At 38.8% G+C, this 17,563-nt stretch overlaps 1 protein-coding gene across 4 annotated transcripts in view; it reads right to left on the bottom strand.

Annotated features, from left to right (window-relative positions):
• LOC126477588 (helicase domino) overlaps nt 1-17,563 on the bottom strand; it is a 423,343-nt gene that overhangs the window by 339,166 nt on the left and 66,614 nt on the right. For all 4 annotated transcript variants that reach the window (XM_050103628.1, XM_050103631.1, XM_050103630.1 and 1 more), the window contains one exon: nt 7,465-7,667. In XM_050103628.1, the coding sequence (XP_049959585.1) occupies nt 7,465-7,667 (203 nt within the window). The remainder of the gene's footprint in view (nt 1-7,464; nt 7,668-17,563) is intronic.

Raw genomic sequence — 17,563 nt, 5'->3', positions numbered from 1 at the left:
CTCAAGCCAATGTCGCAGCTCATACATTAACTTTTCTTGAATGAAGAGGTTTCTCATGCTTCTGTTTGGGATTTGCTGCACTCCAGTAGTGGCAATTTTGCTTACTGATGTGACCGTTGAGGTGAAAATGTGTACGTCTGTGAACAAGATGTTTTAAATGAAGGGCACTCAGCCACATCATTAACAAAATGCAACCTATGTCTGGCAACCTGAGGACTTAATTCTTCCTCCAATTTAAGGTCTTTTTGCAGAATTCAATGCAGTGATGATCTAAGCACATTTAAAGAAGTTGCATGTTTAAGAATCAAGAGGTTAGGACTGAAAAGAACACACCGATTTACACTCTCCAATGATTTGCCTGTTCTTGGTTACCTTGGTCACCCAGATTTTGTTTTGGTCACTGTTGAACCAGTCTCCTCAAATGTTTTCCAGATAAAGGTAACACTCGGAACATTATTTACATTATGCAATCCACAATTACTGCAAAATTTCCTCCATGATATAGTCGCTGAATCACTGTTTTTGTAAAATTCTTGCACACAGAACGTGTGGTCCACTCACAAGAAGTGCTACATATCGACTGAACTACTGAAGGTCAAGCAAGCAATGAATGTATCCCCCCCACTCTACTCCAATTTGTTGCGCATGCACAAAGAGCTCTTCAAACATGGACTGACACCCTGTATACGCAATTTTACATTAAAGCATGTGGAACAGAAACAACAGGAGACAATGTACGTTGATAACTATGAAAGAAGTATATACAGACTGGTTGAATAATTTGTACCTGACAGGCTTAACGAGTTGTTATGCCTTATTTTCAACAGAAATTTGTGTATATGTAGCAATTCCAATACTCTTAGTTGCAACTTTTTATGTTATATTCCCATTGTGAGGCTGCAAATATGATATCAATGTTTCAGTTAACATGTGTGTGAAAGGTTTCATTTTTGAATAGTAAAGTAAATAATTCACGACTATGTGGCAACCTGAGTGATACAAAACAATGAAACTGTCCGTGTGCCGACATTTTGTGACGTATGAATTTTATTATATCTTCAGTGAACTAAAAATTGTTAAATAATAATGAACATCTTTCTCATTTGTGACCTATATTGTTGAGAAATGTAGACATTGCAGTGTCAGTAGAGTAATTGTACATAATTAATCTGATTCTAGCTACATGTGAAAGAAACATTTATTCCTTTCCTAAGATGTGCAACGGAGACTGTGTTTTGCTTGTCTTTCTATACCTAAGATTAAAGTTTGTAAAAACTTTACAGGGAACAACACAATGCACCCAACATTACTGATATAATGCAGTTGCAAATCAGCTTTATTTTTGAAGGTGTTCTCTCTCATAGCAGAAGTCAGTAACAATATAATATTACTCTTTGTTATGAGTTGTATAGAGCTTCAGATTTTCTAATTTCATAAAACAGTATAATACGAAACCACGTCGCACTGCAAGAAATTGCTTGACTGCACTGCCGTCTAACGCAATAATTTAATACTTTCCCCATCATCGCCCTCAGACAGCTTGACGTGGTAGTGGGGGAAGTGTGCAGTCAGATGAGAAGAGGTCCATTCATGTGCCAAGAGCTCCAAATGCATTCAGAGTTCTTAGCCATCCCTGCCTTACATCAAAGCATCAACTGATGTGTGGTGTTAACCCTTTAGCTGCTATGAATTAACTCTTCATGTTCCGCCACTCCCCTGGTGTAGAGGATATTTTTAAACTCATACGTTGGGATTCCCTTAAGTGCTATTGATGCGTTTAAATGCCGACCCTCTTACTGCTGTGGGTAAGTTATTTCCATATCTCAGTGAACCAAAAAAGTTTTGAGTATTTATTGTACAACAAGTGAGCCTCACTGTGTGCTATCAGTTACAAAAAACCTCATTTTGATATCTTGAATTGTTTATGAAACACGATGACTGTTATGATCACATGATTCCCAGTGTGCAAAGAAGGAAATGGGCACATTGTGGACTGTCTGCCGGATATAAAAACTAATAACTCAATAAAAAAATGAGATATCATTCTGCTCTCAATTTTAAACAAAATTTCAATATCTTATCTACACTTCATACACGGTGTTTTTGCCTCTGCAAACTTTTTAAAATATTGTGTAATGATTTAATTAATTTGATGCAGCACAATAAGTATGATGAATAATGAAAATAAATTCAATCGTTTATCGAGTAAAGATACCTTACTGTAAAATTATCAAATGTTTCTTAAATTATTTCACAGCAGCTGGAATGCCACCCTCCAGCACATGTAGCACAACATTAGGCAAGCAGTAAGACAACAAAGCCTCTCTCAACACAGAACATAGAGAGGATTACTAAGAAGCAGCCTGAAATTTTAGTATTTCCTTCTGACAATATTATAAATAAAAAAAGTTTTATAACAAATTCTGCATCACCCAAACACTTTTCCTACGTACATGCAAAAGCTGAGACATGTATTTTTGATGTATGTCTCTCTTTTCTCCTACTCTTATGAACTGATTTAAAGGCAAGCTAAGGAAGGATTAGTATAACTTTGTGCAACAGCCAATAGCAGCTCCTTGTGACTTAACTGGGGAGAAAGAGTTGGTTTGAGATTATGTGGCTGCTACTTACTAATATTTTCATTTTTTCTCCTTCCTTTGTACCTCAATTTCCTAATAATTAGGTACAATGCTGTTTGCCTAAGTTTACAGTTCTCTTATATCTACATACAATTAATCCTTCTCTTCTTTTCTTAGTCCCTACTCCAATTCAACAATTAATTTGATTTCTATGCGTCTAAAATGCCAGTGTTCCTGGTCAATATGAATATTCTCCATACATGTAACTGTGTCACTTGACTACAATCCTATTCTGAGTTCAGAGTCAAACTGAAGGCTGAAGGAAAATTTAAAGACAGACAGAATTCAAAAGGACAATACACCAGCCCCCACACTATCAAGTTAAATGACACTTGAGATCAAAGTAAAAAAGCAAACAAGCAGACAAAAAACGTCTGCTTGTGTCTGTGTGGATGGATGTGTGTCTGTGCACGAGTGCATACCTGTCCTTTTTTCCCCCCTAAGGTAAGTCTTTCCGCTCCCGGGATTCGAATGACTCCTTACCCTCTCCCTTAAAACCCACATCCTTTCGTCTTTCCCTCTCCTTCCCTCTTTCCTGATGAAGCAACCGTTGGTTGCGAAAGCTTGAATTTTGTGTGTATGTTTGTGTGTCTATCTACATGCCAGCTTAAACTTTGAAGCATTTGCATGCATCACCTTCACAAAACTTTCAAATGCAGTGCCATAGTCAAACAGTAATGATTTAAATGCAAATGTATGAAAATTCTTACAGTGAGTAATAAAATTTTAAATATAGAATAGGAACATCCTTTGCTCTTCACAAGTAAAAAATTATGAACTTCACTGAATAACCAAGACAGAACTGACACTCCTTGTCAATATGAGATAGTAATTTAAACAAATGTTATTGTGGTAAATGGATTTATCTTAGGGTTCAAGTCAGGTGTCGTCATGTACCAGCTGAGGTGTCTGAAGTAGAGCGAAAACAAAGAGGAGGAAACCGAAAAAGTGACAATTTTTGTTAAATACTTATGCACTATGAAAAGATTACAGCAGAGATTTAATTTTACGAAAAATAGCTGGAACATTATAGAAGCCATCAAAATTGTAGCTAAAGAATACCTTGTACAATACCACATTTACCCCAATGTAAGATGAGTCTTTTTCCCTGAATTCATCACTATAAAAATATAGGGTCATCTTGGAATTGTAGAAAAAGTAAACAAGGGGTCACTTCACATTTGCAGATGAAGCTTTGGTAGCTGCAGCCCTGCACAGATATGATTTGATGACTTCAGAAGGGTGGGATGAAGTGTGGTGGCAGCAGCTTAGCTGAATGTGGGAGGGTCGAGGTAAGAGGGCAGCAAATTTAGTTGTGTTGCCAACCATGAAAATGCATCCTGCATAACGTCTCCTCCCCCCCCCCCCCCCTTTTTAAAATATCTGCCAAGTGTTAACTGCAGTTTGCTTAAATCTAAATGTACTTGGAACTGAATCGACAAATGGATAAATACTCAGCATCAGTAAGCCTATGTATTTCTACAGGAGACAAAGTAATTCTTACACAGGTATGACTTCACACAACACTCGAAACATAGCACAATAAACGAAACTTGGCTTTCAGCGACAGTAAAAGAAATATTGCTAAGCAGCACTGTTAATTTTAAAATTTGGCAATCTACATCTACATCTACATCCATACTCCGCAAGCCACCTGACGGTGTGTGGCGGAGGGTACCTTGAGTACCTCTATCGGTTCTCCCTTCTATTCCAATCTCGTATTGTTCGTGGAAAGAAGGATTGTCGGTATGCCTCTGTGTGGGCTCTAATCTCTCTGATTTTATCCTCATGGTCTCTTCGCGAGATATACGTAGGAGGGAGCAATATACTGCTTGACTCTTCGGTGAAGGTATGTTCTCGAAACTTTGACAAAAGCCCGTACCGAGCTACTGAGCGTCTCTCCTGCAGAGTCTTCCACTGGAGTTTATCTATCATCTCCGTAACGCTTTCGCGATTACTAAATGATCCCGTAACGAAGCGCGCTGCTCTCCGTTGGATCTTCTCTATATCTTCTATCAACCCTATCTGGTACGGATCCCACACTGCTGAGCAGTATTCAAGCAGTGGGCGAACAAGCGTACTGTAACCTACTTCCTTTGTTTTCGGATTGCATTTCCTTAGGATTCTTCCAAGGAATCTCAGTCTGGCATCTGCTTTACCGACGATCAACATTATATGATCTTTCCATTTTAAATCACTCCTAATGCGTACTCCCAGATAATTTATGGTATTAACTGCTTCCAGTTGCTGACCTGCTATTTTGTAGCTAAATGATAAAGGATCTATCTTTCTGTGTATTCGCAGCACATTACACTTGTCTACATTGAGATTCAATTGCCATTCCCTGCACCATGCGTCAATTCGCTGCAGATCCTCCTGCATTTCAGTACAATTTTCCATTGTTACAACCTCTCGATACACCACAGCATCATTCGCAAAAAGCCTCAGTGAACTTCCGATGTCATCCACAAGGTCATTTATGTATATTGTGAATAGCAACGGTCCTATGACACTCCCCTGCAGCACACCTGAAATCACTCTTACTTCGGAAGACTTCTCTCCATTGAGAATGACATGCTGCGTCCTGTTATCTAGGAACTCCTCAATCCAATCACACAATTGGTCTGATAGTCCATATGCTCTTACTTTGTTCATTAAACGACTGTGGGGAACTGTATCGAACGCCTTGCGGAAGTCAAGAAACACGGCATCTACCTGGGAACCAGTATCTATGGCCCTCTGAGTCTCGTGTACGAATAGCGCGAGCTGGGTTTCACATTACCGTCTTTTTCGAAACCCATGCTGATTCCTACAGAGTAGATTTCTAGTCTCCAGAAAAGTCATTATACTCTAACACAATACGTGTTCCAAAATTCTACAACTGATAGACGTTAGAGATATAGGTCTATAGTTCTGCACATCTGCTCGACGTCCCTTCTTGAAAACGGGGATGACCTGTGCCCTTTTCCAATCCTTTGGAACGCTACGCTCTTCTAGAGACCTACGGTACACCGCTGCAAGAAGGGGGGCAAGTTCCTTCGCGTACTCTGTGTGAAATTGAACTGGTATCCCATCAGGTCCAGAGGCCTTTCCTCTTTTGAGCGATTTTAATTGTTTCTCTATCCCTCTGTCGTCTATTTCGATATCTACCATTTTGTCATCTGTGCGACAATCTAGAGAAGGAACTACAGTGCAATCTTCCTCTGTGAAACAACTTTGGAAAAAGACATTTAGTATTTCAGCCTTTAGTCTGTCATCCTCTGTTTCAGTACCATTTTGGTCACAGAGTGTCTGGACATTTTGTTTTGATCCACCTACCGCTTTGACATAAGATCAAAATTTCTTAGGATTTTCTGCCAAGTCAGTACATAGAACTTTACTTTCGAATTCATTGAACGCCTCTCGCATAGCCCTCCTCACACTACATTTCGCTTCGCGTAATTTTTGTTTGTCTGCAAGGCTTTGGCTATGTTTATGTTTGCTGTGAAGTTCCCTTTGCTTCCGCAGCAGTTTTCTAACTCGGTTGTTGTACCACGGTGGCTCTTTTCCATCTCTTACGATCTTGCTTGGCACATACTCATCTAACGCATTATGTACGACGGTTTTGAACTTTGTCCACTGATCCTCAACACTATCTGTACTTGAGACAAAACTTTTGTGTTGAGCCAACAGGTAGTCTGAAATCTGCTTTTTGTCACTTTTTCTAAACAGAAAAATCTTCCTACCCTTTTTAATATTCCTATTTACGGCTGAAATCATCGATGCCGTAACCGCTTTATGATCGCCGATTCCCTGTTCTGCGTTAACTTTTTCAAATAGTTCGGGTCTGTTTGTCACCAGAAGGTCTAATATGTTATCGCCACGAGCAATAAATGTAGCAGCACACTGTTAGCCTGAAGTGGATCAGTTTCTGCCGATTTAGGACTAGGGAGCAGAGAAAATAACAGATTGTTGTTATTTAGATAACTTAATGCTGTGTAAGAAAAGTAACGTATACGAACTGATTATGGATGCAAATCACAGCCCTCGCTTGAGAAACATGGATCTACAAGATTGCAGTTGACAACTGGTTCATGCATGCGATATGACTAATTTTAAGTTAACAGTTATTCATGAAGCAGAGGCCACAAATAACAATGCAGTAGGAAGAAAATTTGACTTTCGGCAGATCAGATCATGGAAAGTTTCATGAACCGGAGCAGCACATTGTTCAGTATATGGGAGAATAATGCAATTTAGACTTCCCAATTATTCGAGAAATTATTTAAATGAAGCTACTCAAGATGAAGAGGAATTTTACAGCTGCTTGTGTTACAGAACTCAAAGCAAGTGCAAGTTGGAGCATGTCGATGATGAAGAGGGCGGGGCTTTCATTATGATGCAGAACAAAGTAGCTCAGCTACTTCATGTGGCCTTTGATGAAAAACTAGTTGCGTATCAACACTATTTAATCTATCTCAGGAAACTTGACTGTTTACGGCAGATAATGTTAACTTTTTACACAGATCTTAAGATACGTTGTATCACTACAAATTTTTCATTAGTCAGAATATATTCAAGACAAAAATTTCTAAAGAAACCTCATCAAAAAATGGAAGATAATTTATATTCAGGGTCATCTTATAGTCTAGTAATCACGGTACATTCTCATACTGTAAAACAAATTTTAATCAACTTCTTTTCAGTGGTAACACATATCCTTTCCTCTAATTAGTTATGAAAGTTGTACTGTTGAAATGGAGGACAATAACAGCTTTTCCATACAGTTAAAGATATGCATATGATGACAAATAAACAGGAATTTTATCAGATATAATAAACGCGCCTTCTTAAATTCTTCATTACTATTGGTGTCTCTGCTCTGGAGGTAATCTTCTGGGAGCTCTTTAAGGAGATCTTCTAAAGGTATTTCTGATTCTCTTTTCAACATCTCAATTTCTTCTGAATGATTTTGAGTTTCAGTATCTTCTTCAGCCTTTGCAATAGTTTCCTCATCATCTGTGGAACTCTGGTTTGGTTGAAATTCATCTGCAAAGAATAATAATAATAATAATAATAATATTAAAGATCCCAATACCACAACAGATAAATGCAGACTTTGCAAACAACAAATAGAAACAGTAGATCACATCACAAGTGGATGTACAATACTAGCAAATACAGAATACCCCAGAAGACATGACAATGTAGCAAAAATAATACATCAACAGCTTGCCTTACAACATAAACTTATAAAACAACACGTTCCCACATACAAGTATGCACCACAAAATGTACTGGAGAATGATGAATACAAATTATACTGGAACAGAACCATTACAACAGATAAAACAACATCACATAACAAACCTGACATCATACTCACCAATAAAAAGAAGAAATTAACACAACTAATCGAAATATCCATACCCAATACAACAAATATACAAAAGAAAACAGGAGAAAAAATTGAAAAATACATCCAACTGGCTGAGGAAGTCAAGGACATGTGGCATCAGAATAAAGTTGACATCATACCAATCATACTATCAACTACAGGATATTGTGTGGTAACACAATATCCACCAGTACATCAATACAATACAGCTACATTCAAACTTATATATACAATTACAGAAATCCGTAATTATTGATACATGTTCAATTACCCGAAAGTTCCTAAATGCAATATAACATATACCGTACAGTAAAAGGAAGTGACGCTTGATCAAGGTCCGCGTCACGACCCATTTTTAACCAGACTTAACGTTTGAGAAAGTAAAGAAATAATAATAACCTTATTTGTCCATAAACTTTACAGTCTTGGACATTGTCAATTTTTGTACATTTACAAAAATACCATGTCATACATGTAACGCATACACAGGGTGAGGCAGGTAAGTCATAACACCCCTTGTATCTACCCAACCGTAATAGATACAAAGATACCGCTTGGACAGTGAGTTACAGGGACAGGGGCTACTTGAATACATCACATTTCATGTTTGTGCTATTTTTTATTAGGCCATCTTTGTTTTTTTTAAATGGAACCCTATGGTAACATGATGGGCTTAAAAAGACTGTTTCAAACATGTGTATATCATAATATTTAGGCAGATATTTTTTGAGACATATATGTTTTCGTATCATGTTCGTCCTTCGAAGCGGCGTTGTCCAATGCGACCTTTCCTGTTGCGTAGAGTACACGGTAAATGTCGCAAGTCCGTCCTTACACAAACACGCCCATTTACACGACAATAGTAATACATACAGCGATATTTTGCGCAAAAATTAACTGATGATGTCACACAACTATTATTCAGTTATTTGACAACTGTGATACCAAAATAGTAGACAGCATACAGTATTAAAATACTACAAGATGTTAACACATTTTAAGTAACAGAAATACAAATGTAAATGAAGATGCCCTTACTGGTCACAATTATTTCGTACATATTTGTTTTTTATTTGAAAATATTTACTATTGATCACAATACGAAGCAAGTACACACAAAGATGCAAAATACATACTGTACAAGATACAAAACTTTACTGAAGCATGTGCTCAAAATGCTTCCCCTCTGCTGCAATGCACATTTGTAGTTGCCATTCGAATGATTGGTGAACAGCTGTGAGGGTGTCACGCGAGATATCAGCACATGCTTCAATGATACGTTGCTTCATATCGTCTGGTGTAGTTGGTATTTGAGCACACACTTTATGTTTGATTGCTCCCGACAGAAAAAAATCAAGAGAGGTCACTTCAGCACATCGTCCTATCCAACAATCCGGGAACTTCTCATTTAACAGCTCTGTAGCCACATGGGAAGAGTGAGTAGGACAGCCGTCATGTTGGAACCACATGCACAGACGTGTAGTTAGTGGTAACTCTTCCAGCAAAATGGGCAGAATGTTTCACAGGAACTGTGTATAGTTATTGCCATTTAGTATACCCGGAATGACGTACGGCCCCACAATGACTTTTCCGACGATGCCGCACCACACTTTAATACTCCATGGTTGTTGATGTTGTACCTGTCAAAGCCAATTAGGGTTCCCTATTGACAAGTAATGCATATGATGCAAATTCACATTACCGGGGTTGGTGGAAGTCGCTTCATCGTTAAAAAGCACCCGCTGAAAAAATGTTGAATCATTTTTTAGGCGCTGCAGAGCAAACCAGCAAAACTCCTGGTGCCGTTAGAAATCCACACCGGAGAGTGCTTGATGTAATGAGAGGTGAAATGGGTGAAATCTATGCCGGTGCAATATGCATAGAACACTTCTTTTACTTATACCACATTCCGAAGCGATAAGTCGCGATGAAACAGTAGGGTCATTATGCGCCAATGCTAGAATGCCCTCTTCATGTACCTCGCCAGTTGCAGTTTTCTGCCTTGTCCTCTGTATGACATTCCATGATCCCGATTCAAATAGTTTCTTGCAAATAGTGCAAGAAGCTGGCGCGTAGGTCGCTCACAATCAGGATACAGCTCTCCATATCGCTTTATTGCTCTAACAGTATTTCTTCAGCTTTCACCATACACTAGAAGCATATCTAAATTTTCTTCGTTGGTGTCCATGTCTGCTCCAAGAAACTGTGACAGAAATGTGATGTCTCATTACCCCAGCAGCACATTTATACCCTTCTCTCCAGCTACCTCGTGTGTCACCTTGCAGCATTAACGAGAAGCAGGAAAACAACGCTTTCCCTGTTAAGTTCCTCAGTGGTCAACAGGAAAGGTCACATTGGACAACACCACTTCGAAGGACGAACACCATATGAGAACATATGTGTCTCAAAAAACTATTCACCTAAATATTATGATATACACATATTTGAAACCGTCTTTTTAAGCCCATCATGTTACGCTAAAATTTAACATAGGGTTCCATTTAAACAAAGCAAAGATGGCCTCACATCTCTGTAATAAAAAATAGCACAAACATGAAAAATGTCATGTATTCAAGTAGCCCCTGTCCCTGCAATTCACTGTCCAAATGGCATCTTTGTATCTATTATGGTTGGGGAGATACAAGGGGTGTTATGACTTAGCTGCCCCACCCTGTACAACATTTCTCCACCAGACAGTGCAACAAGTTCCTCCCGCATGCCCCCCCCCCCCCCCCCCCTCAAAAAACACCCACACACACACGTAGTGGAGATAAATAAACAGTGACTGGTAACAGTAAACTTGTTGTTTCATTAAATGTCAATAACATTTATGATAAATCCTAACCTAAAATGTTCGCATTTAAAGCTACTTTTTCAATTTGCCTTTTAACACTTTTGCTGCTGTAGACATGTATACATGACCCACTATGCCTTTCTCTAGGTGCTGTGGACTTGTACACAGGCACCGCTTGGGTTCTCCTACAGCACTATGGACATCTGCATGTGTTCTGAGCTGCCGACCTGTCACTACTGCGGTCAAGTTACTGCATATTTCAGTGAACGAAACAGGTGAACTGTTTATGAAATACGGTGATTGTTATGGCCACATTTTGTGATGCGCAAGGACACAAATGGGCATATTGCGCATGACTGTGCATAGGATATAAAATGCTATAACTCGAGAACAAAATGAGATATTGTTCTGCTCTCAATTTTATATAAGATTTTGTTATCTTATCAACATTTAATTCACTACAATGTGTGAGCTAAAATCAAACATACACAAAGTTTACACAACGCACTTTTACACCTGCAAAATCTTAAAATTTTGTGCCATGTTTTAGTTAATTTGATGCTGCACAGAAACTATGACATATAACACAAAAGAAATTCAGTCCTTGATTGGGGGACATATCAAAATACAAGAAATGCAGAAATCAAATTTTTCGAACAAATAATTTTTTTGGAATTAGATGATAAGTCAGCAAGTCTCCATGGACACAATTGGGTGTGTTGTGCACAACTGCCTGTCAGATATGAAACCAAATTACTTGAAAATGAAATATCATTCTGCCCTCAATTTTAATTGAAATTTCAAAATCATCCCTACATTTCATTCACTGCAATGAACGAGCAAGAATCAACCATACGCAAAGTTTACACAATGCATTTCTACCTTTGCAAACTCTTTAAAACTGCAAACAATGTTTTACCTAATTTGATACAGCATAGTAAATATGACTAATAATGAAAATTTTCAGTTCTTTATCAGGTGTAGGTATCATACTGCAAAAAACAATTTTTTTTTCACTCATTAGATTTCAAAATAACAGATAAGTATTTCACATTGACCAGAACACTGTCTTTCAGCATGTTGTTGTTGTTGTCTTCAGTCCTGAGACTGGTTTGATGCAGCTCTCCATGCTACTCTATCCTGTGCAAGCTGCTTCATCTCCCAGTACCTACTGCAACCTACATCCTGCTGAATCTGCTTAGTGTATTCATCTCTTGGTCTCCCTCTATGATTTTTACCCTCCATGTTGCCCTCCAATACTAAATTGGTGATCCCTCCATGTCTCAGAACATGTCCTACCAACCGATCCCTTCTTCTAGTCAAGTTGTGCCACGAGCACTTTTTCTCCCCAATTCTATTCAATACCTCCTCATTAGTTATCTGATCTACCCATCTAATCTTCGGCATTCTTCTATAGCACCACATTTCAAAAGCTTCTATTCTCTTCTTGTCTAAACTATTTATCGTCCACGTTTCACTCCCATACATGGCTACACTCCATACAAACACTTTCAGAAACGACTTCCTGACATTTAAATCTGTACTCGATGTTAACAAATTTTTCTTCTTCAGAAACGCTTTCCTTGCCATTGCCAGTCTACATTTTATATCCTCTCTACTTCGACCATCATCAGTTATTTTGCTCCCCAAATAGCAAAACTCCTTTACTACTTTAAGTGTCTCATTTCCTAATCTAATTCCCTCAGCATCACCCGACTTAATTTGACTACATTCCATTATACTTGTTTTGGTTTTGTTGATGTTCATCTTATATCCTCCTTTCAAGACACTGTCCATTCCGTTCAACTGCTCTTGCAAGTCCTTTGCTGTCTCTGACAGAATTACAACGTCATTGGCGAACTTCAAAGTTTTATTTCTTCTCCATGGATTTTAATACCTACTCCGAACTTTTCTTTTGTTTCCTTTATTGCTTGCTCAATATACAGATTGAATAACATCGGGGATAGGCTACAACCCTGTCTCACTCCCTTCCCAACCACTGCTTCCCTTTCGTGTCCCTCGACTCTTATAACTGCCATCTGCTTTCTGTACAAATTGTAAATAGCCTTTCGCTCCCTGTATTTTACCCCTGCCACCTTCAGAATTTGAAAGAGAGTATTCCAGTCAACATTGTCAAAAGCTTTCTCTAAGTCTACAAATGCTAGGAACGTAGGTTTGCCTTTCATTAATCCATTTTCTAAGATAAGTCGTAGGGTCATTATTGCCTCACGTGTTCCGATATTTCTTCGGAATCCAAACTGATCTTCCCCTAGGTCGGCTTATACCAGTTTTTCCATTCGTCTGTAAAGAATTCTTGTTAGTATTTTGCAGCCGTGATTTATTAAACTGACAGTTCGGTAATGTAGTCTACTCCCGGAGCTTTGTTGCGACTCAGGTCTTTCAGTGCTCTGTCAAACTCTTCACGCAGTATCATATCTCCCATTTCATCTTCATCTACATCCTCTTCCATTTCCATAATATTGTCCTCAAGTACGTCGCCCTTGTATAGACCCTCTATATACTCCTTCCACCTTTCTGCTTTCCCTTCTTTGCTTAGAACCGGGTTTCCATCTGAGCTCTTGATATTCATACAAGTGGTTCTCTTCTCTCCAAAGGTCTCTTTAATTTTCCTGTAGGCAGTATCTATCTTACCCCTAGTGAGATAAGCCTCTACATCCTTACATTTGTCCTCTAGCCATCCCTGCTTAGCCATTTTGCACTTCCTGTCGATCTCATTTTTGAGACGTTTGTATTCCTTTTTGCCGGCTTCATTTACTGCATTTTTATATTTTCTCCTTCCATCAATTAAATTCAATATTTCTTCTGTTACCCAAGGATTTCTACTAGCCCTCGTCTTTTTACCTACTTGATCCTCTGCTGCCTTCACCACTTCACCCCTCAAAGCTACCCATTCTTCTTCTACTGTATTTCCTTCCCTCGTTCTTGCCAATTGTTCCCTCATGCTCTCCCTGAAACTCTGTACAACCTCTGGTTTAGTCAGTTTATCCAGGCCCATCTCCTTAAATTTCCACCTTTTTGCAGTTTCTTCAGTTTTAATCTGCAGTTCATAAACAATAGATTGTGGTCAGTATCCACATCTGCCCCTGGAAATGTCTTACAATTTGAAACCTGGTTCCTAAATCTCTGTCTTACCATTATATAATCTATCTGAAACCTGTCAGTATCTCCAGGCTTCTTCCATGTATACAATCTCCTTTTATGATTCTTGAACCAAGTGTTAGCTATGATTAGGTTGTGCTCTGTGCAAAATTCCACCAGGCGGCTTCCTCTTTCGTTTCTTACCCCCAATCCATATTCACCTACTATGTTTCCTTCTCTCCCTCTTCCTACTGACAAATTCCAGTCATCCATGACTATTAAATTTTCATCTCCCTTCACTATCTGAATAATTTCTTTTATTTCATCATACATTTCTTCAATTTCTTCGTCATCTGCAGAGCTAGTAGGCATATAAACTTGTACTACTGTGGCAAGCGTGGGCTTCGTACCTATCTTGGCCACAATAATGCATTCACTATGCTGTTTGTAGTAGCTTACCCACATTCCTATTTTCCTATTCATTATTAAACCTACTCCTGCATTACCCCTATTTGATTTTGTGTTTATAACCCTGTAGTCACCTGACCAGAAGTCTTGTTCCTCCTGCCACTGAACTTCACTAATTCCCACTATATCTAACTTTAACCTATCCATTTCCCTTTTTTAATTTTCTAACCTACCTGCCCGATTAAGGGATCTAACATTCCACACTCCGATCCGTAGAACGCCACTTTTCTTTCTCCTGATAACGACATCCTCTTGAGTAGTCCCCGCCCGGAGATCCGAATGGGGGACTATTTTACCTCCGGGTCTTTCAGCATAGGCACTACCTTATGGTAAGCTGTACAGCCACAACAAATGCCACCTTCAACACGGAACGCAGGGAGTACAGTTGTAGCAGTGAAAATGTTAAAAGGAATTCCATGGACCTGTTTTACACAGAGTGTCTCTAAAGTCACTAACCATTTCCATGAAAACACAATTTTTTTTCCTCTCTGCAGATACTGGTACCTTTTGCATAGAATGGGTTGCCACTGTTTGTGCATGGCTACACAGATTGTCATACGAAGACACCAGAGCAGAATTTACCCATAAATTCCACAAACCAGCCCCATCAAGGATACGCGTGTCTGCTTGTGAACAAATTTAATCGTACTGGCAATGTGTATGATGAGGCACGTCATGGACAACCACGCGTATCGGCAGAAATAGTGCATCAGGTTCAAATTGCCAGTGACAGGAGTCCGAAGGCATCAACTCGACACCTATTTAGGGAATTGAATGTCCCTCGCAACGCAGTGTGGAAAATCCTGTCTTCACTCTACGAAAACATCCTTATCATATACAGTTTCTGCATTATCTTGAGGACGAGGGTTTCATCTGTCGTCGATGTTTTTGGGAGAGTGTACAGGCAAAACGGCCGAATATGGGCATACGAAGAATCACATGAGCTACTGGAGTGGGAACATGATACAACAAAGGTCAATGTTTGGTTGGGTATGACAAAAGCAAAACTGTACGGCCCATTTTTCTTTGCTGGAGGCCAATAACAGGTAACAGCTACCTTGACATGTTAGAACTGTTTCTCAAACTGCAGCTTCAGGATGATTGTGTACAGGATACAGTTTTGTCTAAGCAAGATGATGCACCACCACATTTTGCACACATTGTCTGTGATTACCTGAACAGAACCTTTCCAAGGAGGTGGATAGGCAGATACAGTTTTGTTTCAGCAAGAAGGTGCACCTTCAAATTTTGCACACATCATCTGTGATTACCTGAACAGAACCTTTCCAGGGAGGTGGATAGGCAGAGGGTCAACTCAGCTGTGGACTGCCCCTTGTCTGGACCTTACCCCTTCAGCCTTTTTGGTATGAGCATAAATCAAGTCCAAAATGTACACTACCAAAGTGAATGGTCTGCCTGATCCACGGATTCGTATTAGGGAAGCAGCATGCCACATTACAGTCGAAATGTTAAGGTCTACATTTTGTTCCACTACTAAAAGATGGAGTATGTAGTGTAGATGGCGTTCATGTGGAAGGGCAGCACAACATGGGTAAAACTTCACAATAAAATTGATTTTTCAATCACTACTGAAATGGTTAGTGACTTTAGACACACACGTTTTTATTTGACACACTATTTTAGAACTGTCCTTGAAGTGGACTGTGGTCTGTAGCTCTCTTATTAGTCAGTACCCCACAACAATCACATCTGATTCCTGTATTGTAATTATGAATTACCTATTCATTACATGCAGTTCATTGTTTTCTTTTAGAAAGAGAAAAGTCTTAAGAATATACAATGAATACAGTTAATAAATTATAATTTTTGAAGTAGTCCCTAAAGGATTGTCTTTACTTCAATTGCCAATTATCTTCACTGCTCTTTTGAAGCCTGAATATCCTATCCATGTAGACTGTGGGTGCCACACCACAAATTTCAACTGCATATTGCAAATGCAAGTGAATTAATTCATAGTACACTTGTTTAAGGACAGGAGTATTTATTATATTTGAGAGATGTTTTAGTAAGTAAATACTGCAGCTAATCTTTTTACAGATATAGCTGATACAATCCATCCACGTACAATGCTCATCCATCACAATGCCTAAAAACTTATGTTTATCAGATGTAAGACAGTGATTAAGTACGAGATTGGTTATGATTCAGAAAGAACTCTGTTTCAACAGTCTTGTCTTATTCAATGTACATTTATTCATTGTTAGGTGTTCTGTGATCAGTTCAGAGTTCTCTTTATTGCTTTGTAATGCTAGCTGATTAGTATGTCCCAGCTAATAAATGATGTATCATCAGCATAGTTCGGTAACTTGCTGTGTTATGTCAGTAATGTATACAATAAACAACAGAAGAATACTTCCCTCCCTGTTGGGCACCACAGTTGATACTTTCGTATGGTCATTTTACTGTTAGAATTTTACTTTCATTCTTGTAACACGGTTTAGTTAACTTTTATCTCAGAGATAAGAGCTTAAGAAGTTCAGTGCTACTCCTATTAGGCACTAAGTTTCTAATTTGGGTAATAGTACTGAATGATTTAAGAATCAAAGGCCTTAGGCAAATCCAGAAAGGCCCCAATGACTGTTACCTTTATCCAGTCCATTTAGCAGTTTGTGGAAAAAAGTTATCACTGCTTTTACACTAAACTCTCACCAATACAACTCTCAGTAGTCTGGCCTCTAAGTAATCCAACACACTTACAGCTTCTAGTCGTTCAACCTGAAATGACACCTACAATAACGAAATTTTGTCTGCCACAATGTTGTTAGTTGATTATAATGGTCAACACTCCTGTACACTCTGAATTATTGCTTTCCTTACGGATCATTATCATGACTTCTAAAGAGAAACAAGTTATGCTTGACCTCAAGCAGAAACTCGAAATTAGTTATAAACTTAATTGAGGTTCTTCGCATAAAACCATTGTTTATGGCAACAGTGTTGGACAGGCACTACTTACGACCAAACTTCAGCAGAAAAGAAGTTATCGTAAACTCACAGGGAAGTTACAATGAAACTGATGAAGAAGAGGACATAGGAGCAGACAACATGAGGATATCTCAAACTGCTGGTGCTGAAGCTGGAGACATCTTCCTGGAATACATTATGCAGCAATCAGAAACATGGCAGGACCTACGAAATGCTTGTAAAGCCGCTTTGTGATAAAGC

Source organism: Schistocerca serialis, chromosome 1 (genome assembly GCF_023864345.2).
Source record: "Schistocerca serialis cubense isolate TAMUIC-IGC-003099 chromosome 1, iqSchSeri2.2, whole genome shotgun sequence".
Classification (NCBI taxonomy): domain Eukaryota; kingdom Metazoa; phylum Arthropoda; class Insecta; order Orthoptera; family Acrididae; genus Schistocerca; species Schistocerca serialis.
Note: the sequence above shows the minus strand (reverse complement) of the source record. Positions and strands in the feature narration are given on the sequence as shown.